The sequence below is a fragment of the Rhincodon typus genome, chromosome 4 (assembly GCF_021869965.1).
Source record: "Rhincodon typus isolate 14 chromosome 4, sRhiTyp1.1, whole genome shotgun sequence".
Taxonomy (NCBI): domain Eukaryota; kingdom Metazoa; phylum Chordata; class Chondrichthyes; order Orectolobiformes; family Rhincodontidae; genus Rhincodon; species Rhincodon typus.
In genome coordinates this window covers 65,639,044-65,664,160 of record NC_063335.1, presented here as the reverse complement: position 1 = coordinate 65,664,160, position 25,117 = coordinate 65,639,044, and the positions used below count along the sequence as shown (strand labels likewise).

The 25,117-nt window shown below is 39.3% G+C and overlaps 1 protein-coding gene across 1 annotated transcript in view; it reads right to left on the bottom strand.

Moving 5' to 3' along the window:
• LOC109919505 (peroxidasin homolog) overlaps nt 1-25,117 on the bottom strand; it is a 509,465-nt gene that overhangs the window by 71,159 nt on the left and 413,189 nt on the right. Inside the window, exon 16 of the mRNA XM_048596123.1 lies at nt 8,051-9,554. Coding sequence (XP_048452080.1) covers nt 8,051-9,554 — 1,504 coding nt within the window. The remainder of the gene's footprint in view (nt 1-8,050; nt 9,555-25,117) is intronic.

Here is a 25,117-nt window from a genome sequence, read left to right as displayed (position 1 = left end):
TCAGGGAACATCCAGTGATGATTGATATTATCCATAGCAGCATCATCATGCAACCAGCTTGAAGATTTTATGGCAAACGGCTGTCACATGAAGTGTCAAATTCCGGACCGTTGACTTTACATCATATGACTTTTATATGACACAGATGTTTTTAAAAAAAATCCAACAGGAATGAGAGGCTTTTTTAAGATGAGAAGCTAGACAAGTATTTGTGAGCATCGGTGGCGGGGGGGGGGGGGATCAAATGCCACATTTATTTCTGCAAACTCCTTGAAAAGGCATGGATTGAGGTAGTGGTGGTGGGCAAGTAGATAGAAAGGCCAACTGTAACCTACACATGGAAACTAGATTTTCCTTTACTCCGCCTCTAACCTCTGCCCGGGACAACTGCTCCACTTATCCTTAATCTGCCTCTATGTATGTTTTTGCATAGGAATACGATGGATAAGCCATTCAGACCTTTGACTCGCTATGCCATTCTAATAGATCATAGTTAATGTATTCCTGAAATCCATTTACCTGCCTTAGGTTTGATCCCAATACCAATAGATTAAAAAATATTAATCTCATTAATGTTAGATAAGGTTTTGGCTGTTTAGAGGGATCAAGGCTTGGTTGAGCAAGGGAGGGCTAGTCTGTGGATGTGAGTGTGGCCTTGCCTGTGCAATGATATTGGGACATGGTACCCATCAGCCTAAATAGGATAAACAGGTAAAATTATATTCAAGGACAAGATTGGGCCATGCTAAATTATCCATAGTGTCCAGGGATGTACAAGCTAGTTGGATTAGCCATGATTAATGTGGGAGTTACACTGATCAGTAGAGGGTTGTGTTTGGATGGAATGCTCTCCAGAAGGTTGGTGCAGAAAGTCTGCAACTACAACATTGAAGGTACAGAGCTGAACCATCCTTAGCTCTACACAATGTGCTTCAAGGAGTGAAGCAAGCAGCTCCTGCACCATGTGCAGGCTATGGGACTGTGGAAGGTGATTACAATTTTGGCAAGTTGAGTGAATTTTTCTGGCCAATACATTTCTCGTGCACCACAGTCATTAGTGGGGTTGATCAGTGATGTCAGTGATGCTTGAATGCTAAGGTCCTCCCATTGCATAAAGGTAAAGCCCCCTCCTTCACAGAATGAAACACTTGGATGGACCGACCACCCATCCACCTACTCTAGGTGTGGCTGCAGCCATTTTCATCTCCATTTGCAATCTGGATCATGATTAGGGGACTGATGCCACTTTCACGCAGTGAATCTCATAGTGACAGTGATAACTGTCCAAGCTGGAGGGCCAGAGGAGCCAGTGGGGAGTTGCCAGTAACTGCTCTAATTTTTAATGTCGGGAATTGTTGCTGTCTAGTTTCTATCAGACATGTGAGAGAATGGGAAACTGTATATAAATGAGGTGAGATTAACTAATAATGACAAACTAATGTGTACAAACAGGTACAAATAACCCTCTTGCCGTTGACTGCTAAGATTCCCATTTCACTGTTCAACACTTAGTTGGAGAATCTCATTACTGCTGATTTCAATCTATTTTCTCAACTTAGTTGCAAATGCTCATATCATTCAGGAGCTGGGAAGATTTCACACCATGCATCCAATTTCAACTTTTCAATTTTTTGATTAAAGTATTATGAGAAATGTTGTTGCCCATAACCACCTTCTGAACCACAATGACATTAAATGCTATATTAATCTCTAAGCCAGTATTTTTACTATATTGCTCATTTTTCTCTTCATTTAATTCATAATGTTTGTCAGCTGTTTCCTATTATTCTTGTCAGAACAGTCTGGGATGATTTATTTAGGCCTCCGAGTTGTCGTATCATTCTTCCTGTTAGAATGTGTCGTAATTATTTCAACAGGTTTGTAGGCCTGTCCCTGAGTTGTTTATTGTTTGTCAAGAAAAGCTAGAAGATTGATTTATCCAGGAACTCTGCATCAGTTTTTAATGGCAGCCTGTTATCTGAGAGATGATTGTTTGCACCATAGCTGTCAATTCTGTTCAGCATCTCTTGGTATAGCTCAGGAACCCCACGCTGGCATTGCAATCTCTACTGCATTTGCTGTAGTAGAAAACAATAGACTGAGACGGTGCATGTTTTCTCGACCTATTTTTTCGCTCAGTCCTATTTTCTCAGCCAACTGAGTTTTTCATTTCTGTTCATCTCTTTCAATGTGGTTTACTCTTTACAGCTGTGATAGAACCTGCCTATTGTTGTATAATGTAATGTTACCAAAGGACTTAAAGTTAAAGTTAAATTGCATAACCCATTACAAAGATGTCTGACACAGTTGATGGGCGACAATAAGCCATTTTACAGTAGCTTTCAGAGAAAGCAGATGTATCCGTATCAGTTCTGTAAGGTATTAATAATTAAGCATGAATAAATGCAGTTATACACACTTGCTATCATGAAATAAAACTTCTTGGTATCTAAGAACAGTACCTCCTCAGTACATTCTCTAAGATGGTGTATCCTCTACCACTAATCAGTAGATAGGCCTAAGACAAAACAAAGGATGGCAGAAAAAGATTTTAATCTTTGCCCAGCATTACATACTAGTTGAGTTTACAATTATCACAAGGTACCAAGAGTGGTTACCTTGGAAAATACCACAGAAGTGTTCCTCAGTATGGAATACCAGCACAGCAGCTGAGTAGTAGGCACAGATTTGTCTTAGATCTTTGGAGATCAAGGTTGAATGCCTTTCCTTCAGTTCTTGTTTATAAGTAGCTACACTCTGTAGACAACTTGAAAGCATTCAATAGCATCAAAGAGAAGTGTAGTGATTGGAACCAGGTGGACCTCATTAACTACAAGGTTGTTAACCTGGGCCAATCAGGAAAGCCTTGGCTGACCAATATAAACAGGAGATTAGAATCCCCTCAGTTGAGGACTAACTCGAAGTTGGCTGGCCAAAGCCAATGAAAATATTAGTAAAAATCTTTGTTTATGAGTGGTACAGGCAAATCATAGTAAGCAAAGATGTACAGATCAAAAAGACTTGGACAGAGGCATACAGGTTAGATTGCACAGGGTGTGCACCAGGCGAGATCAAATCAGCATTATTTGAAATTAAAGAGTCCATCCATTAGTCTAATAATAGATCAGAAGAAGCTGTTCCTGAATGTGCTTGTGCGTGTGTCAGGCTTCTGTATCTTCTGCCTGATGGAAGAGGTTGTAGGAGATCATTACCATGGTGTGATGGGTCTTTGTTGACAGCCTTTCTATGGCAGTGAGCCATGTAAATGGAGTTCATGGATGGAAGGTTGGCTTCCGTGATGGTCTGGACTGTGCACACTGCCATCTGTGTTTCTTACAGTTCTGGGCAAAGCAGTTGCTGTACCAGGCCGTTATGCACCCGGACAGTATGCTTTCAATGGTGCATCTGTAGACATTGTTGAGAGACCTTTATGGATATGATAATTTCCTGAGCTGCCTGAGAAGGAAGAAGAGGCATTGCTATGCCTTCTTGACTGCCGCATCTATGTGGGAAGTCCAGGACAGGTTGTCTGTTATTGTCACTCCAAGGAACTTGATGCTCTTCACCCTCTCAACCTCAGTTCCGTTAATGTAGATGGGGGTGTGCTCTCCTCCTTACTTTCTGGAGTCAGTGATCAGTTCTTTAGTTTTGCTGACATTGAGAGACAAATTGTTTTCATTGCACCACATTACCAACCCCCCTATTTTTAAGAAGGCTATGTTAAAGACTATCAGTACCACAACACAATTCTCTTTTACCCCACTGCAGATCGCAAAGAGTTGCAAAGATCATAGCCAGCTGGTGTTACTGCCCTGTTTTTAGAAGAAAGGGTTAAGTACACAAAGTTCATGGTTTCGGAAAAAGTCAACTCAGCTCTGTTTGTTCTAACTGACTTTTTTTTCCTAAGTTGGATACTTAATTAGGAGGACCATTACTCTTTACTTGCACCCAATCACGGTTTGAAATACTCCAGTATATATTCTGTTTTTGGGGTTCTGCTCCCAACACTGTCAAACTTCTTACAGAAGTGTTCTTTCATCTCTGTCATGCAGCACAGTATTGGAATATGCATACTTTGAGGTCAATTGGCCCTGATTGAGTTGACAGGGGGATGGGGAGGCCACATTCTGAACTATTTGTGAGGTGTTCTATTTTTGAGAGCAGTGAGTTCTTGATCAAGTTGGAGTTTTCATTATAAAGTCTTGAACTCTTCCCCTTTCCAGATGAATATGCAATGTTTTGCTTTCTGTGATTCATTTTCACTGAAGTTGTCCTCTTGTATGGAAGTCACATCAGTACTCAGCCTCTCATGTTTGAGATGGATGCTAACCTACTAGCTGCATTCTGGTGTCTCAGGAAATGTTAGGCTCCTAATAACGAAAAAAGCTGCGGGTCCACAAGCTGTCAGGAGAATTAATTGTTGCTTTTTGTCTGTCCCAATGTCATTTGCCCAGGAAAAAAAAATGCATTCTTTCCACATACTGGACCTGGTCTTTGACAGCAAGATCAAACGAATCAAGCTTCCCAGACAGACTCCCTGATTGGACCAGATTAACAGCACCAATCAGGGAACTCTTATTCTGAGGTCTACCTGGCTGACCTCAGTCCAATAATGACACCATTTTTATAGACAATAAAGAAATGACTTCACAGCTAAAGGTTTATTTCCATTTGACAGGAAACTTGTCATTTTCCACATCCATTTCAAGTTTGAAATGACTATCAAATTTTGTGACACAGTTTTATATTACTGTAAATTAGAGTTTTCTTAGAATCCCTGCAGTGTGGAAACAGGCCCTTCAGCCCAACATGTCCACACTGACCCTCCAGAGCATCCCACCCTGACCTATCCCCATTTAACCCACGTAAATCTACACATCCCTGAACACGACAGGCAACTTTTCATGGCCAATCCACCTAACTTGCACATCTTTGGACTGTGGGAGGAAACTGGAGCATCTGGAGGAAACCCATGCAGACATGGGGAGAATGTGCATACTCCACACAGACAGTGGCCCGAGGGTGGAATCGAACCCGGGTCCCTGGCACTGTGAGGCAGCAATGCTAACCCACTGAGCCACTGTGTCACCCCCAGTTTTATTAGCAATTACTTTTGGAAGACTGAAACTCATTGCTATTGTTACATTTGTATCATCACCCTGATAATTCTTTGTTCTCATTTCAGTTAAGATTTATGTTCTTTCTCAAAAACAAGTATTACAAAGGGAAGGGACAACAGAGGATTGCACAAAATGAATTTTTTTTAGTTCCACGATGACTATATGACATTTACTCCTTTTCTATTCACTAATTATTTTCGACAGTTTTCATGTTTAGGCATTGCGAAAGATATGCATAACCTTGAGTTCGAAGTAGATTTTGGTGAGCAATGGTTTATAAGGTGTTTCTAGCTTGCAAGTTTGAAACTACCATTCATGAAATGTCTAAAGAATTGGATCACCATTCTGGCTGACTGCATGTGATATACAACATTCTATGTTACCTTGTGGTACAATGATAGCTGTTTGCACTTATTTGGCACTTTCACCTTGTAAAAAGTCTGAGGCAGTTTAAAGGAACTTTGTAAAACAAAATTTGACACCAACCCACATAAGGAGTTATAGTTATAGTGTCTTAAATAAAGCTGTCCAAAAACTGTCTAAATGCCATACACTTAATGTGCCATGCTTTAACCTTTTTTAATGGAAACTAAAAAAATTCTTCTCGGCAATGATTGGAAGCAGTACAGTAGTTATTGGCTTCACTGTGTCATTCATCTGTCTATTCCATTGCTTCAAGTGATCATTGACATCATCCAACCCAGCTTGACTTGTACTGCCCAAAAGTTTGATCAAAGCTCAACCCAAAATGTGGCAAATTCCAAAACACCACACAGCCTCTGATCCGAGTTGCCAGATTTGACTGACAGTGTTAAGGTTGACTACTGAAAGCTTGAACAAAGAGGTAGTTCAAAAAGTGTTTTAGTAATGGAGGAAGAAGTAAACAAGACAATATTTAAGAGAAAATTCTACAGCTTGGGTCTTAGGTATCTATAAAGTTGCTGAATTACGAGATGCACAAAAGAGCAAATTGGATGACCACAGATATCTTGGAGATTTTATGGTTAAGAAGGGTTGGGAAGGATTGAGGCCATAGTGGAATTCAAACAGATGAAAATGCCAAATTGAGGCCCTGACAGACTGGGAGCCAATATAAAGCAGCAAGCACAGTAATATGTTTGAACAAGACTTGGTGAGAGTTAGGGTACGAACAGTTTATTTTTAGATGAGTTTAACTTTCTGGAGCATGGAAGATGAGAAGGAGCCAGGAGAATGTTGCATTGACATGTTTTCTTCATGCCAAAACTGTTTTGATTGAGAACTAATTAGTAGATATTGCTTGCTGTAATTAGTCAAAAACACCTTTACCATTTTATAATGTGAATATCAGGAAATTCCACAATTAGCTAGCTGGATAATGATTCTTTTTAGTCTATTTTCTATGTTCATAAGTTCCTTCACCTACATTAATAGGTGCATGCACACTTATTTACTGATGTCATCAAATTTGTAGGCCCATAGGTTTTCAAATTTTCAACAGTTATGCCATTTTTACATAGAGGGGGAGAAGATTTTTATGTACCCCATTGCAATTTCAAAACTATAGATGTGAATATGGCAGTCTAAATAGTCAAAAATTAAAAGGCCTTTATTGTTTTTCTATATCAAGATTATACCTACACCTTTGAAATTGGGCCAGCAGTCTTGCAGTGATCTTCATCAATCTATGCATTGAGGAGTCTACATCAAGTATTCAACTGCAGCACAACTTATTGAGAAACATATCTTGCTCCCAAGTGAGATGCATTGCTTTGATGTAAACTTTGATGTTTCTCAATTTTATTCAATTAAATTTCAAAAGGTGTTTATCTTGGTAGTACATGAAAATTATACAATGTTTTGGCATGGATATCAGCAAATCTTGCACAACTGATGGTCAAATGAATAACCTGAGTTAGCATGTGTCATGTGTGCTGTCTAATTATAACAGAACTACCAAATATATTATTTCAACAGCAGTTTTAATGACTAATGGTTCCTTAAGCTGCTGATTATTAGATGGCTGCAGTAAAATATAAAGGGGTGGAGGACAAAAACACCCTCAATATGTCTGGGGAAAGAACTTCAGTCACAGGGGCACCCAACTGGGGGGGAAAAAAACATCACTTTCATAGAAGAATCTCCAATCACTGGCAGATTCTTTCCTATGCTTGCTGCTGGTAGACTCATTAGTGATCTGTGACTGAGGGAACAGGAAGAAGGTAAGTGATAGGATGGTGACCCAGAGCCACCGCATGATAACAATAAGCCCAAATGGCTGGGCTGCTTCTGTGTAAGTGCAAATACTCCATATATCTAGAGGTGGGTTAGCTCAATTGGCTGTGGGGGGGATGCTGGTTGCAAAGCAGAATAATGCCAACAATGTGACTTCAATTCCTGCACTTGCTGAGGTTACAATGAAGCACTTCTTCTCAACCTCTGCCTCATCTGAGGCATAGTGCCACATAGGTTAAACCATCACTTGTGATCCCTCTCTAATGAGAGCGCAGCTAAACGTTCCAGTGGTGACTATGATGACTTTACCTTTACCTAGGTGTCAACGCAAATGCAGAAAGTATTGTTACTTCATCGCTACATCGCCTAATAAATTACTTTGTTAGAATTAAAAAATGGTTTTTGAAAACAAAAATGAAACCCCCAAAAACCAAAAGTAGCTCTTGAGAAAATCCGAAGAAAATTTCTCACAAAACATATACATTGGCACAGTCACTTCTATTAAATCCTGTCCAACACCATATGTGTAGCCTGGAATTGGAAAAATATCAATACCTGCCATTGAAAATTTGACTCTCATACTCCTTGATAGTGCTACCAACTTATTTACACCACTTCAGATGAAAGGTATCTTCTTACATGTTTCAACACTATACTAAAGGAAAAAACCGTTCTCTTCCCCCGCGCCTGGATTTTCACAATAAGATGGCACTCACCTTCTTAGTTTGTCCCTCACTTCTGCGTCCTTAATCTCATTTTGTAAGTCTTCAAAGGTCTGAACAGCAGTCATATTACAAAATACTCTGTAATCCGAATAGGGGGGGATGCCATGATCGCGACCCCGTTGAATGTTCATTGCTGCCAAGTCCAAAGCTACAGCATGAGCCATGGAAAAGAGCCTTTCTGTCAATTCCAAATTGAGAACCTCTGAAGAGACTCGCATTTTCCCTGCCGATGCAAAAAGGCCACGGAGAAGTGGATCAATACCCCCTTCTTGGATAAGTCTGAATGGAGAGAAGAAAGCTTTGTGAAGAGGAAGGTGACCTTCTGGAATTGGTTGAAAAGAACTGTTCAGTCGTTGGAGAATAGGATTGATTAATGTATGACCAAACCGAAAAGCTGCTGTGGCGAAAGCATTAAAAATAGCACCATTCATGTTTGGATTGTAGCTATTATAGGGTCCTAGCATTTTCATTCCCACGTCTCCAAGAATTTTGGGGAGCCAGTGGTAGTATGTGATGTGCTGCATCTGCGCTCCAACAATTTTTCGTGCTTCATGATAAACAGTATTGCCATCCCAGTGAGGATTCAATCTCAGTAGTTCAGTGGCAATACGATTATGTTCACGGAACCACAAGGTATGCATGGCTGTCAGTGCAACCTGTTCATTCGCTCTATGATCTCCTGCAAGGAAGCAAGGAATTGGACTTTCATTTTCATCTTTCAAGCATTCTATAGTTTGACCTGTGGCAAAAGGCAACATGTGTTTACCAGATCTCGGCACAAGTTCACCTTCTTTTAACAGACCACGCTGATTTGTAAGGTCTCGAATTTCCATGGAATCGCGGTCTGTACTACCATATACATTTGATGCATCTATATATGATGTTAGGTGATTGATCTGTTCTCTGGCATATACTGATTTCATCAATAAGGAAGTCATACCACTGCCACATACTGGACTGGAGCGAACAAAGAACATGCATCTAGCATTTTTTACTCGAGGATCGTTTTCTGGAATGATAATTGGAAAGCAAGGGGGATCATTACTGCACGCAGAACTGCAAGACTCTCCATCAAAAAACCGAGACATACTGAGAGCTGGCACGGTTAGATCTAAGTCATGGTCCAGGAATTGGCCCCACTGCATCAGAATGTGTGTAAATTTGTCATCTAGAGTTATTGTCTCTGTCCCAATCATTGTTGTTGAAACAAGGCGAGGGAGTGGTAACGGGTGGCCATTGTATAGGCGGTTGGAATCAGTACCTCTCGGAAGGCTGAAACCATTTTCGTAAACTGGTTTTAGAATTCTCTCAAATGCCGTGAGTGACGCTCCCCACATTGGATGCTGGAGATTGTTACATGTACCATCGTGGCTTCGATATTTTTGGTGATAACATATGTCCGAGCAGTTTGGGAATCGCCTATGCGCTGTGCAGCCAGAGAGATTGGCTATTAAGTCCAGGTAACGTGGAGAAACAAGATCGTTGTAGCGGAAGTCTGAAAGAAATAAAACGAAGCAGGAATAGTTAACATATAAAATACTCTGTCCTTGGAGATCAGTTTCTCTCACCCATTTGACAATTCCTCTGTCTTGACACAGAACTTTCCTTCCAATTAAAATATAAACACCTGAATAGAAGACAGTGTGGAAGGAGCAAATGAATGCAGTTTTTAAAAAAATAAAATTAACTCTAAATTAAAGGAGAATTAATAAACGAGATACAATTGGTTTTCGCATTAAGAGCAGTGCTAAATACTCAAAGTACATTTTCAATAGAAATTACTAACATATTCTGGATGCTGTTTGGGCATGGCTCAACTTCACATGAGTGAATATTTTTCCTTTGGTGTTATTCTATCCGAGCTCATTTTCTAGCCAGCAGACAAATCGGGTAACAATAAGCCCCTGATGTCATCATTTCTTAACCCAGTACATGATCGAGGGTAGAAAGCAACTTAAAACACAGTAATGGAACGCAAGCACAGCAGTTTAGTTTACCTGTCTATTGATACTATCATTTCTAACTTACCATTGTGGATCCACAATCAGTAGAAATACAAATGGCCCAGATCTTCTGATCCGGACCAGAAACACACTTTTGCTTTTTTTTTAAAGCAAAAAAAAAAGAATATTAATAAACCAAGGTTAAAATAAAGTTAACATCATAGAATCCCTACAGTGTGGAAACAGGCCCTTCAGCCCAGCCAGTCCACACCGAACCTCAAAGCATCCCACCCAGACCCACCCTGCCATAACCCACCTAATCTACACATCCCTGAACACTACGGACAATTTAGCATGGCCAACCCACCTAGCATGCACATCTTTGGACTGTGGGAGGAAACCAGAGCACTGGGAGGAAACCCACACAGACACAGGGAGAATGTCCATGTAGAGTTTGCACAGTCACCCAAGGGTGGATTCGAAGCCGTGTCCCTGGCGCTGTGAGGCAGCAGTGCTAACCACTGAGCCACCATGCCACTAAATGCAAGTAAAGCTAAAGTGCAGACAGCAGATTAGTGATGGGGAATGTGTCGTGTACTTTGTGGGAAGTCATGGACACTATACATGACCTTGAAAAGCACATGTGTGGGAAATATCACCAGTTCTAGGTTTTAAAGCTCAAGTGGTGGCTGGAGTCACTGTGGCATGTCCACGAGACCAAAGGTAGTGTTGATAGCATGTTCAGAGAAGTATGTCACCCCAAATGGCAGGAGGTTGGAAGCAGAAATAGAACGGGCATCCATAGGGCAGCCCAAGACAATCATGCAGGTAGTATAGGAGTCCCTAGGTCTCATTCACAAATTTGACTGTTTTGGATAGTGAAGAGGGGGGTTGGGCCTCAGGGGTGTGCAGTCAGGGCTAAATTCTTGGCACCACAGGCTCTCTTTCTTATTCATTAATGGGATGAGGGCATCACTAGCTAGGACAGCGTTTATTGCCCAACCCTAATTGCCCAGAGGGCAGTTGAGAGTCAACCACATTGCTCTGGGTCTGGAGTCACATATTGGCCAGACCAGGTAAGGATGGCAGTTTCCTTCCCTGAAGGACATTAGTGAACCAGATCGGTTTTTCTGACAATCAACAGTGGATTCATAGTCATTATTAGATTCTTTAATTCCAGATATTTTATTGAATTCAAATTTGACTATCTGACATGGCGGGATTTGAATCCAGGTCCCCAGAACATTATCTGGGTGTCTGGATTAACAGTACAGCGATAATACCACAAGACTATCAAGGAGGAAGAGGTGAAGAGCAGTTCTGGTAGTTAGTCAAGGGTACAGACAGACGTTTCTGTGACTATAGGTATGTCTCCAGAATGGCATATTGTCTCCTTTGTGGATTATCTATACTTGAACAGGACTAGAACAAATATCTTCGAAGCAAGATTCATTGGCGCTGTTGGGAAGGGTTTAAACTAGATTGACAGGGATGAGAACCTGATGAACAGGTCAGCACAGGACAAGTTCCGAGCAGGGAATAGGAGGCAGAAAGTTAGCAAGTGACTTTGAAAGATAAATGATCAATGAAATGTGTTCAGCGTAGCTACTTGGAAGTGTTAAAGAGGTACAAAATAATAGAATTCCTACACTGTGTGGAAGTAGGCCATTTGGCCTATCAAGTCTACACCAACCCTCAGAAAAGCATCTCCCCAAACCCACCTCCCTAACCTATCCCTATTCTCATGGCTAATTCACTTAGCCTGCAGATCTCTGGACACCATGGGCAATTTAGCATGGCCAATCAACATAACCTGCACATCTTTGGACTGTGGGAGGAAACTGCAGCATCTAGGGAAAACCCAAATAGACATGGAGAATACGCAATTTCCACACAGTAGCCTGAGAGTGGAATCAAACCCATATTCCTGGCACTTGGAACCCACACATAGGGTCATCAGGCCAAGTACAGAAGAGGACAAAAAGCTGGGAGTGTAGCACCATTGGTTAGGGAATCAATTACAGCTGTGAGGAAGGATGATATATTAAAATGACACATCAAATGAGGCCATATGAATAGAGCTTTGAAATAAAAACGAGCAGCCAGGCTACTAGGAGTGTAAAATAGACCCCCAAATAGTGGAAGTCAGATAGAAGGGTAGTTAGGGGTTTCTATTTCCCTAATATCAACTGGGGTATGAACAGTATGAAAGGCACAGAGGGCACAAAACTCTTGAAGTGCATTCAAGAATATTTTTCTTAGAAAACATATAACAAACGCAATGAAATGTTTGCAATTCTAGATTCGGCCTTAGAAAATTAAGCTGGGTAAATGGATGAAGTAGCATTGGTTAGGATTTTGGAGAAAGTGACCACAATACAATGAGATTTAACACAATTATGGAAAAGGAAAAACATAGAGCAAGAATAAAAGTTCTAAATTGGGAAAGACAGATTTTATGAAGCTGAAAGATGATCTGGTGAAGGTGGATTGGGTAGAGCTACTCAAAAGACCAGATCAGTGAGAGGCATTCAAAGTGAAATTCTACAGGTACATTGTAGACATGTCTCCATAAAGCTAAAGGCTGGCTTTGATAAATCTGGAGTCCTCTGCATACAAGACAAGGTAAAGAAGAAAGATAAAACTTATTACTGTCCCAAAAAATTTAATACTGCAGAAAACCTAGTGGTGTACAGTAGGTGCAAGGATGAAATTTTTTTAAAAAAAGGACATTAGAAAAGCGGAGAGGATATGAAAATATATTGACGTGTAAAATCAAGAAAAACCCAAAAATAAATTATTGGTGCATTAAGAGCAAAAAGTTAACTCTGGAACAAGTGAAAACTATCAGATATGTACATGGTAACTAGTGCATAATTGCAGAAGTTGTGGACAAGGTTCTTAATGAATACTTCGTCTCTGTCTTCACAACAGATCGGGGTGATGTGGACATTATTGTTAAAAAGGAGTCTGAAATATTCAATACTATAAGCATAATATAAGAGGAACCACTAACATCCTTGAAAGTAGATAAATCGTCAGGGATATATGGATTGTATCTCAGGCTGTTAAAGGGAGCCAGGGAAGAAATATTGGATGCCACAGCATCGTTTTCCAGTTCATACTAGATACAGATGATGTAGCAGAGAATTGGAGATCTATAAGCCATTGTTTAAAAAGTGCTTGAGGGATGGGTCAAAGAGTTACAGGCAGTGTTCAGTGTGGCCAAGTTATTAGAATCAATTCTGAGAATAAAGTAAACTGTCACTTAGAAAGACGTGGATTATTTAGGGATAATCAGTATGGTTTTGTTAAATTACTAAGACATAATCTCCCCTTAATTGAATTTTTCTGGGAAAGTAATGAGGAGCATTGATGAAGGTAATGCAGTGAATGTTGTCTACATGGATTTTAGTAAGACATTTGTCAAGGTCCCACATGGCAGACTGATCATTAATGTAAAAGCTCATGGTGGGCGGGATCAAAAATTGGCTCAGGGACAGGAAATAAAGAATAACTGTCATTGGCAGTTACTGCAAATGGAAAACAGCTTCCTGCAGTGTTTCACAGGGCTCAGAAATGGTTTATTGTATACATTAATGATTTGATCTTAAAAAGGGGAGGCATGATTCAGAAATTGCCAGGTAAAATTTGCCAGGTAGCTGATAGTGAACAGGATAGCTGTCGACTTCATAATTGTGAGAAGTATGAAATAATATATTTTTGTACAAAGACCATAGAAAGACATCATAAAATAAAGAGTACTAGTCTAAAGAATGTGTAGGAGTGGAGATAACCAGGTGTTTACATGAGTAAGTGATTAAAAGTTTCATGACAGGTAAGACTGCACTTAATAAAGCATAGTATACCAGGCTTCAATCATCAGGGAATAGAATAGAAGAGCAAGGAAGTTGTGTTAAACTTATAGGGCAGTGGTAAATCTCCATCTGAAGGGTTGTGTACAATTCTGAATGCCACACTTTAAGGATGTGAATACATTAGAGAGACCACAGAAGAGGTTTATGTGAATGATTTCAGGGATGAGAAACTTCAGCTATGAAGAAACCTTGGTAAGGTGGGGACTACTGTCCTTGGAGAGAACATGACTAAGAGGAAATGACATAGAAGTTTCAAAATCATGTGGATTTAGGATAGAGTATATGGGAGAAGCTATACGAACTCAAAAAATGAATCATAAGCAAAAGGACAAAGATTTGAAGTGATTGGAGAGGTTGGGAATATTTGCTTAAGAGAAAATGAGGGTAAGAGGAGTTCCAATATGAATTTTCAAACATTTGAGGGATCTGGACAGAGCAGGTAAGATCGAAAGCCAGATGGTTTTAAAAACTTTTGCAAAAGAATCAAATGTGAGACGGCAAAAAAACTATTATACAAGCACATAGTTGGGGTTTGGTATGCATTGCCTGTAAATGTGGCAGGTTCAACTGATGCATTCAAAAGGGCATTGGATGATTATTTGGATAGAAAAAATATGAGGAAAAGACAGGAGATTGGCCCAAAGTCAAAATGCTCAGAGTCAGTGCAACCACAAATCACCTCCCTCTGCAGTCTAACTATTCTGTGATGTCAATGGTGTTGTTGACTGGGTGGGAAAGTGGCAATTAGAATTCAGTCTGGAGAAGGTGAGGTAATGCAATTGTGGAGGGCAATGAAAGTTAGGAAATATATAATAAACAGGAAAGTATTAAAATAGATAAAGGAATAGAGAACTTTGAGCTACATATCTACAGGTCTTGAAGGTATCAGGACAAGTAGTAACACGATGAAGAAAGCAAATAGAATGCTTGGCTTTATGGGATAAGGTACAGAAGTGTAGTTCTGGTCACTGCGTTATGGGAAAAACGTAATTGCCAACACGAGTGGAGTGGAATAGAAGTTTTTGACAAAAGCTAGTTCTTGGCTGTGACACATGAAAATTTGAATGTAGCAGCAGTGAAGGCCAATCAAGGAAAATCTGACTCAAAAGTATAAGACTCCAGGATTTCAATGATCACAGACTCTTGAAAAACAAGATAATGTACTAAAACTCTCTTTCTCCCTTTCATCTGCTTTGTTCTTCTTTCTGTCAATCAGATCATCCCGAGAACAGAAAGCAAAGTGTTAAGACTTCCCTACAACTTCTAGGGTAGACATGTCTTGCTTTCTAGATAGTGGTATCATTCAACACTTGGTGTAGGATGAAGCTCCTGGAGTACAGACAATGACATCTCGAGGAGAAAGTGGGACTGTACTCTCATGAACAGCAGAATAAACTGCTGGAGTAGGATCAATAGGAAATTGCTATCTAGAAGTCTGATCTGCAGGCCTACTTGTTAGGTCAACCTTGTTCTGCAAGGAATCTCTGTCATTAAAGATTCTTGTTCTTTTCTCTCCAGGTTTTCTTTTTTCAGGACAATTTCATTGCTCAGTACCTGTAGCAGAGTGTTCTTTAGTTAATCATTCAAGGTAATGTGAGGTCTGAACATTCTTGCAACAGAAAGGCTTTTTCCTCCATCAAAATCATTCTGTGTCCTGGAGTGAGAATACTAGTTGCCTGAGTGAAAGAGTTTTGTAGATTTTCTGAGAGATAGTAAGAACTGCTGATGCTGATGTCAGAGATAAGTGTGGAGCTGGAGGAACACAGTAGGCCAGGCAGTATCAGAGGAATAGGAAAGTTGATGTTTCAGGTCGGGACCCTTCTTCAGAAAATTTTCTGCAAGCTTTTTGTTTCCAGCTGTCAAGCTTGTTCACAGGTTTTGCTGCTCACTGCTGGACCTTTTGTTCAACTGTGCCATGAGGTAGATAGACTATAACAATTTTTGATGAGTTCTAATGTAGTGAAGCTTGTTTAATGCTCAACTTTAAGTTTTTTGCCAAGGCATTTGGCCTCCCAAGAAGTTTAACAGTTTGGTCTTGTAGGCTTTGGTTAATAAACTCACCAGTATTGTCATGGTTTAGTGATGATATTCCCTTGCAACTTCCTGCTGTCATTTCCACAGATCAATAACTTCTGCTTGTTAAATATTGGCTGGTTCCAATTTGGACTTACTGATCTCTTTCTCTGCAGAGCTTTCTATTTGCAGTTACTGTGCTTCTTCTCGCTAGCTCTGTTTTGAAGTTTCAAAACTTTCTCTCAGCACATTACATTCCCATCAATGTTCTCCACATATGAATGCGAAGATATGTTGTACACATTTGGCTTCAGCTAGCAAGGCGGAACAACTTCCACTCTGCCTAAAGCTTCAATGATCCTGAATTTGTTTTGAAGCTCCGGGACCTTTTTCCTGAATGATGAAAGGCCTATTTCTCTGATAAAGTCAAAGGATATATTGTTATTTTGAAGTTTAGGTTCTAAAATGGAGGAAAAACGGAGCTTACTTATCAGTTCCATGAAGATATGCTCTATTTAAAACAAGATAAGGATATTCTGAACAATTGGATTAAGATAGCATTTCCAAGAAATCATAGAATCTTAGGTAAATAACCAGTGAGACCCTTCTTCCTGCCCCCTGTGAGATAATTGCTTAGATGCTTGAGGATTGAGTGTTATGACCTAGCGTGAGAGAAAGAAGGGTGTTCTGAGGAAGGGTTACTGGGCTCAAAACATCAACTCTATTTTCTCTCAATAGATGCTGCTAGACCTGCTGAGTTTCTTGAGCAGTTTACTTTCCTGTTTGTTTCAAATCTCCTGTATCTGCAGTTCTTTGTATTAGTTTAGTGAGGGAAAGAAACGCCCGGTTGCATGTGTATTTAGAGGGAAAACGTATTTCACAAATGTGTTATTGGTTTAGTAGTCTCTAAAACATTCAGGGCAGAAGTTGCTTATTAGACAGCTCCAGAGGCAGAAGACTGTGTAGGTATCAAAGGGGAAGAAATTCAACAAGGTTGCTGAAGGTATGAGTTTAAAGAACCCATTTTTGGTAGTAGTAATGAGCTGAGTTAGCAGCTTGTTTTTCAGCAGGATACATTAAATGAAGAAAATAGCATTGAGTGAAGGTATGCAAATTAACTAAAAAGGAAACCAATTGTAGCTCTGCTGCTGAACAAGGAACTTTAGCATGGATATAGGGAGACACCTCACTGACATTTGAGTGTCCATGTGGTTAAATGTATTGTAAGTGGGTTGAAATTTTCTTTCTGCTATTTATTTGCTAACAAAGGGAGGGTGATCTGTGAGGAGAATGCAAAGATGCTTCAGTGTGATCTGGACAAGTTGAATGAGTGGGTAAATGGATGGCAGTTGAAGTATAATGTGAATAATTGAGGTGAGCCTTAGTAATAAAAGAAAGGCAGATTGTTATCTGAATGGCAATAGTTTGGAAAAGAGGGAGGTGCAGAATGACTGGGTATTCATGCAAATCAATCACTGAAAGTAAGCATGCAGGTACAGCAGGCAGTGAAGAAGGCAATTGGTACGTTGATGTTCATAGTAAGAGAATTCATGTAGAGGAGCAGGGATGTCTTGCTGCAATTATACAGACCCTTGGTGAGACCACACCTGGAGTATTGTGTGCAGTTTTTGTCTCCTTGTTTGAGAAAGGATGTTCTGGCAATGGAAGGAGAGCAACGGATGTTTACCAGACCAATGGCTGGACTGACATATGAAGAGAGATCGGATTGGATAAGCCTATATTCACTAGAGTTTAGAAGAATGAAAGGAGATCTCCTAGAAACCTGGAAAATGGGATTTGTCTTTCAGCTGGCAGAGGGAATGGCAGATGGTTAGAGTGGTAGGTGGGTAGGGTTGCTAGGATAGGGAGGTAATCAGGTCAGGGGGATGCTTTAGATCAAGTTAGAATGGATCAGATTGCGTTGGATGCTAATGAGGTCAAATCAGAATGTAGTTAGGAGGGCTAGGGGGCACTGTAGAAGGGGGTTATTCAATTTTACCGTTACCGAGAAGTTAGACTAGTTTTTATCTTGAACAATATTTCCTGGATAACCATCCAGGTAAGAAAGTCAAATCTCTCTCAATCCTGCTCACTCTAATTTGGAGATGTTTTCTAGGGTGTCCCAGGGAGCGGGGAATTGCTTATCGGAAGTTTCAACTTTCCAGGTAATTCCTATTGGAATTGTTGTGTTGTGAAACTTTTGAGATATGTCTAGTCAGACCGCCTTACGACCAAACTGGGCCAATTGTGAAAAGTTTTGTGAAAGGGAAACTGTTTGACCAATCTATTAGACTTCTTTAATAAGGTAACCAGCACTGTGGGAGGGTAAAAGGGGATGCAATGCTTTCTAGGAGGCTTTGGATTAGATGCTACATCAAAGGTAATTACAGAAAATTAAACTCATGATGTAGAGGTAGCATATTGGCATGGATAGACTGACATACAGTAAGCACAGAATTGGCACAAATAGGTCCTTTTCTTGTTGGCAAGATGAAAAGGGTGGTATGCCATAGGATCAATGCTGGGAACTCAATTATTTACAATATATATAAAATATTTAGAGGAAGCGAAAGTTGATTATGGATGCTAACTTTGCTGATGAAACAAGTATAAGTAAGAAAGTAAGTTGTGAAGAGTCTGTAAGGAGGCTACAAAAAGGTGAAGTGAGTGATATTAACTAAGTGGAGAGAGATTATACAGCTCTGAGATGCAAAGAGTTCTGGGTGTCCTTGTGCATGAGTCACAAAGGATTAGTGTGGAGTTATAGCAGGTAATTAGGAAAAGTAATAGAATGTTATCATTTATTACGAGCAGAAGTGAATTCAAAAGAAGGGAAAGATATTTCAGTTATACAAAGTACTGGTGAGACCATGTATGTGCACAGTTTTAGTCACCTTATTTAAAGAAGGAAGTAAATGTGTTGGCAGTACAGAAGTTTACTAGACTAATACCGGAACGGGTAGGGATAACAAGGTGTAGAGCTGGATGAACACAGCAGGCCAAGCAGCATCAGAGGAGCAGGAAGGCTGACGTTTCAGGCCTAGACCCTTCTTCAGAAATGGGTAGGGGTTGTCTAATAAGGAAAAGTAGATCAGGCTAGGCTTATATATTTTGGAGTTTAGAAGAGTAAGTAGTGACTTGATGTATGATCCTGAGGGGTTGCGATAGGGCAAATGTGGAAAGGATACTTCCTCTTATAGGAGAATCTAGAACTAGAGGATTGCCCATCCTTCTAAAAAAAAAGAGGATTTTTTTTTCTCTTTGAGGGCCTTCAGTATTTAGAACTCTCTTCCTGAAAAGGTGGTGAAAGTAGAGTTCTTGAATAACTTTAAGGAAGAGGTAGATAGATTCTTATTAAATAAGTGGGTGAATGGTTAACAAGGGTAGGTGAGAATGTCGATTTGAGGTTAAAAGCAGTTCAGCCATGATCGTAATGATTCATGGAGCAGGCTCAAGGGGCTGAATGGCATACTCCTACTCCTAGTTCATATGTACATGTGTTTGTATGTTCATAACTGAAACTAATATCTCCTTTGACAAGTTCATATGAGAAGAATATTCAAAATGAAATGTATAAATTGACATATTTTCACAATTTAGTGACCCTCAGGCAAACTGTACTCAAACTAAAGAACAAAGAAAAGTTGGCCCCCATCTTTTCAAATGTCCTTTCTTAATTTATTTAATAACCAAAGTACATGCTGAAACTTACGAGATATGGTTCCGGCGCTAACTCAATGGTAACAACTCAGTCCATTTCTGCAATAGATTACATGCTAAAAATCATTACCACCTATTAGTATTAACTCCCTGGTAAAAATATAGTATTATGATAAATAATAACTTATTGATCATCTGCTAATCCACATCCTCGGAGGTTTCCCAGGTGTTTCTGCTAAAGAATGTCTTCTGAAATCTCACACTCTCACATGGCACAGAGAAAGCTAAAGCTGTACGATCTAACTTGAGTCACTGACTGTTATCTTTTGCTGCTTATTGTGTTCAGCGGAAACAAAATAGGCTTTCAGTACAAAATAGATACCCTGTTGGTTTTATTTGATGTGCGTGTATATCGCAATTCTCTTACAGTTTTTATTTGACTTAAAGAACTCTGCAGAGAACATTGAACAAATTCCACTACAATTTTCTATAAATTTATTTTCTTTTCATGGCAAACTAGAACAGATATCTGGAATAATACAAAAAACATCAGAATTTCTAATACGTTTACATCACTCAATATGCAAATTAGATTAAGTACTTAATGAGGTACATTTCTGAAGAACAATTCACCCACAGTGATCAACAGAAAGGCATGCTGCAATAACTCATTGTGCTGGTTTAGGTGCCATCAAAATTCTCTTGCCAAATCATGAGGCCATAGAAGATATTAGTTAATTGCAGGGAAAGTAAACCTTAGCAGTAACTTTTGTTCAATATGAAAGTATTATGGTACTAGTTAGTTACTGCCATTAACTATCTCTCTCCCTGCATTATCACCCAAAAATGCAAATCAAAGTTAAACTTTCAACTCACCAGAGTTATGCCAGGATGCTAGCATCAACTGTCAGCAGAGCCATAAATCCACGGCTCTGTGACACCACATTGCTGGCTTTCATGAAATGTTTTAAAGATCTAATCACCTGGAAAAGAAGAGCAAAGTAAATGGCTGAATATTTTAGCCTGGAAATTACGCAATAAAAATTGCATAAGTTAACCGAAATCGTGGTGTGGGGTGGGACAAGTTGAAAAAGCAGCTAAAACCTGGATCTATCACAATCAGCCCCTCACCATCCCCAATGCCCACTAAAAAACTGCACTTACGTCTGTGGAAGGCAGACAGCAGTGCTTCTTTTGTTCTCCCTTTTGTACATTGTAGTAGCAGTTTGAAGGCATTTCTAGGTTTATTCCCAGAGAATAGGCTTCCCACAAGTCTCCTCTCAGCCTCTGCCGCTCCAGAGAAAACAACCTGAATTTTTCTAGCCTCTCCTTATAGCCCATATCCTCTTTTATAGCCCATATCCTGATAAACCTCTTCTACACCCTCTCCAAATCCTCCACATCCTTCCTGTAATGTGGTGACCAGAATTCTAACAAATATAGTCTTAGCAGCATTTGCATTGACCGAGAACAGTCATCTGTTTGAGGGTTGAAAAATGGGTTTGAAGTGGAAAAGACAAACAGAAATCAATTGTGTAAGGATCAATTGCTATTACTTCAGATGCTCAAAAGAGCTGAAAGATAAAATACACAAACTTGACTCTTTCTTCAGCCAGATCTTGGTCTGGATTACAACTGAAAGTCCTACTGCCTTCTTGGATTAAGCACTTGTAATGAGTTGTTACAGGCATGGGCATTTGCTCCAAATATTGATATAATCCTGCCCTTGGAATATGGAATGTTATCATGGTAAGTTGACAACAGTAGGCAGAAGACTTTAGCCAGTTATGTAGCTTTATAAGACTTTTTGGTTAGGCCACATTGAGAGTATTGCATTCAATTCTGGTCACCACATTACAGGAAGGATGTGGAGGATTTGGAGAGGGTGTAGAAGAGGTTTATCAGGATGCTGCCTGGCTAAGAGGATGTGGGCTATAAGGAGAGGCTAGAAAAATTCAGGTTGTTTTCTCTGGAGCAGCAGAGGCTGAGAGGAGACTTGTTGGAAGTCTATAAAATTTAAGAGATGCATAGATAGGATTGACAGTCAGAATCTGTTTCTCAGAGTTGAAATACTTAATACTAGGGGCCATGCATTTAAGGTGGGAGGGGGAAAGTTCAAAGAAGGCGTGAGGGGCAAGTTTTTTTACACAGAGTAGTAGGAGTCTGGAACATGTTGCCAGGTGTGGTGGTGGAGGCAGATATGTTAGGAGCGTTTTAAGGGACCTCTAGATAAGTACATGAACATGTAAGGAATTGAGGGATGTGGGGCAAGGGCAGGCAGAACAGATTAGTTTCATTTGGTGTTATGTTCAGGACAGCATCTTGGGCCAACCTGTGCTGTACAGTTCTGTGTTCTATTTATTTTCAAAAGATATTTAAAAATGAAATCAAAAAGTGATGACTTGAAAGCTGAAAGAGACTGTAAGGAACTATGATAGAAAAATAGCAATAAACTAAGTGAACAAATGGGGCTTTGGAGCACAGATCAAAACAAATGCTAGTCGTTTCATTACACTTTACTACTTGGCTACAAGATCTTGAGAATCCAATAGCAGACGAAAGCTGAGAATAAATGATCGTCTGGAGTCATATAGCAGTAAAATCAAATGTAATTAGATTCGCATAAGGTGTGTACCCAAGAATAAAGATTTTAATGAATTTTAAGCGTTTTACTGGATCTCTAGTCTGGTTAAGCTTGCTCATTTGACAGATACTTCTCCCATAAATTCTTACTGATTTGTTCAAAACTGAATAAATTATTTCTGCCTATTCTATTACTAACACAACATCCTTAAAAAATGACCCAAAAATTCAGCCATTTATCTTTTTTCTTCTTTTTGAGTAGGTGCTTAGTTTTCCTCTTGGGAGCCAGCAATGATACAGCATCGAGCTATTGCCTTCCTGGATCTGGTAACATTGAAAGGTGAATCTAGACAAAATTTTCATTTGAAAAGGTGCTTTCAGGTTATTTGGTTCAATAATATCAATAAGATTAACTTAAATCTGACACTTTACTATACAGATTAAAATAATAGACTTTAATTTTCTAATTTTTGTGATTTGAAAGAAATCCTCTTTCTGATTTGGTTTCATAATTTGTTTCTAATAATACAATCAATTGACCATTGACTCACCGGATGCATTCCTGCTCGAGAAAGGAGACTATTCTCCACTTGCCATTCTCTTCAACTGAACAGTCACGTCCGGGAACCCAAATGGTTCAGAATTGTAGTCCCATAACACTGTGGTCTTCCATTTTGTGACACAATATTAGAATACTACCCTGCTGAAGTTTAATATTTTATAGCTGTGCAATTACCTAGTTATGGTACAAAATTATTAACGCATTTGAAAGCAAATGAAGATTTGTGTCTTATCGTGTCTCCAAGCATTTTGTATAATGTACTTTGAAATCGTTTCTGTATATCAAATGCAATAGCCAAATTGTACATTGAAGGATTCTGCAAACACCGGTGAGATAAATGACCAAATAAGCTGTTTCTCTGCTTTTGATTAGCAGAAGAGTATTGACCAGACTTCTAATATAAAAAGAACTCCTTGCTCTTCTTTGACTAAGGCATGGAATCTTCTAGTTCCACCTGAACTGCTAACTGAGTAAAGATAACTCATCACATGCAATGTAAATTAAATGTCACAAAGGTGAGTGCTGAGTGGTTGTAAATTATGGGGAAGCCAGTAATGAGTGTAGGACACTGGCCATAGGAACAATACACCTAACTCAGGATACAGATAGAAACTATGAGAATTGGAGTTAAAGTAAATATTCCGAGGTTAGGACCATCTCAGTAGACACACCACCACACACTTATTTAAGGCTAATGGACAACAAGACAAGAATAACAAATGTAAATATGGAATACAACTACAGATTAATCCATGACATTAGGCAATGTGGTACACCTTCTAATTATAAATGGGAAATGTAGAACTGATCTTGGAGTTCTTCACATCAGGTGCAATTTTAACTTTAACTACCGTGAAGAAAGAATTACTTGAGTTATTCAAAAAGTTGTTGATATAGGAACAAAGGAACAGGAAAAGGCTATACAGCTTGTAGACCTATCTAATCATTCAACACAATCATGGTTGATCGATTACTTCAATGCCTTTTTATTTACACAACTCCCATAACCCTACAGCCCAATTAGAAACCTTTCAATCACTACCTGAAACATACTTGACTGAGCTTCGACAGCCCTTTGTGATAGAGAATTCTAAAGGTTTACAACTCTCTCAGTTTAAAAAAAAAATTCTCCTAATTTTGAGCCTAAGTGGCATCACTGTTTTTTGTTAAATTTATGCCTCCTGGTTCTAGGCTCCCCAACCAGGGGAAACATTTTATCAGCATCTAAACTGTCTATCCCTTTCAATATTTTGTAAGCTGAAATGACATATCATTCTTCAAAAATCTATAGAATACCGACCTAGTTTGCCCAATCTCTCTTGATAAAACAGCCCCACTATCCAGGGACAGGTCTGGTGTACTTTTGTTGCACTTCCTCTGTGACAATAATATCACTATTTTTCACCTATATAAGTTAAAATAGCACCTGATGAGTTATAAACATAGAAAATTCAATTTTGGGTAAGTTGCTTACAAAGATAAGCAAAACACACTGTGATCAGGAGTTGAGAGTTTTCTTTTGAACAGGTGTATTGAATGGATTCCTTTTCTCTACTAACTTAGTAACATCAAACAGTTTGGCTTTCATTCTAACACATGCTGAATATTTGTAGAATATAATTTTTCACATAACTTCAGAATAAATAATGATTGGCTCAAACATCAATGACAGATGTCAGTGATGCCCATGTTCCAAGAAAGAATAAACAAATTGAAAACATAAACTAATATCTCATTGGTATTTTATATTACCTTTTTGGAAATGTCAGCAATAATTGGTAATCTATTATTATTTTTCTTGGGTTTTGTGGGGTAATGATAAAAAAAAACACAGTTGTGGCACTACAGCACTGAAACTGAAAGCATCATTGCAAGCCTACGTGGGTTTAGAACATGGTGAACATTCCAAAACTGCTGCTTGTGATTCTAGGAACAATATTCAGATGTCAGGGGTTCCACTCTTTCACCTGAAGAGCTAATAAAAAATCCATCCCTGCCAATTCTAGCTGCCTGCCTCCATTAAAGGATCTTAGAAGGCATAAGCATGAGTGGGCCACTATTGTCTCCACTGTTCCCTAATGGGGGAGCTGTCAGGACAGGTAGGAAGTTACTGTGCAAGCTTATGCTGCATTTTAGGACACCCCCACTGTCACAATAGTGACTGGGGAACTATATAATTCTGTCCCATTCCTAACTTCTAAAGTTCCCACGGATGGAGACAACAAGAAATCTTTGAACTGATGAGAACCTATCGTCAACAGTGCTTATTACAAAAGTCCTTTGAAAACCTACACATTGTTGAACAAGACATAATTGGGTTTTCAATAGTATACTCAGTTCATAATTACTAATAAAGATTCTAACTAGTAGCAAAATCAATTTTACATTTGTGACGTCAGATTTCTCTATAATGTCAAAA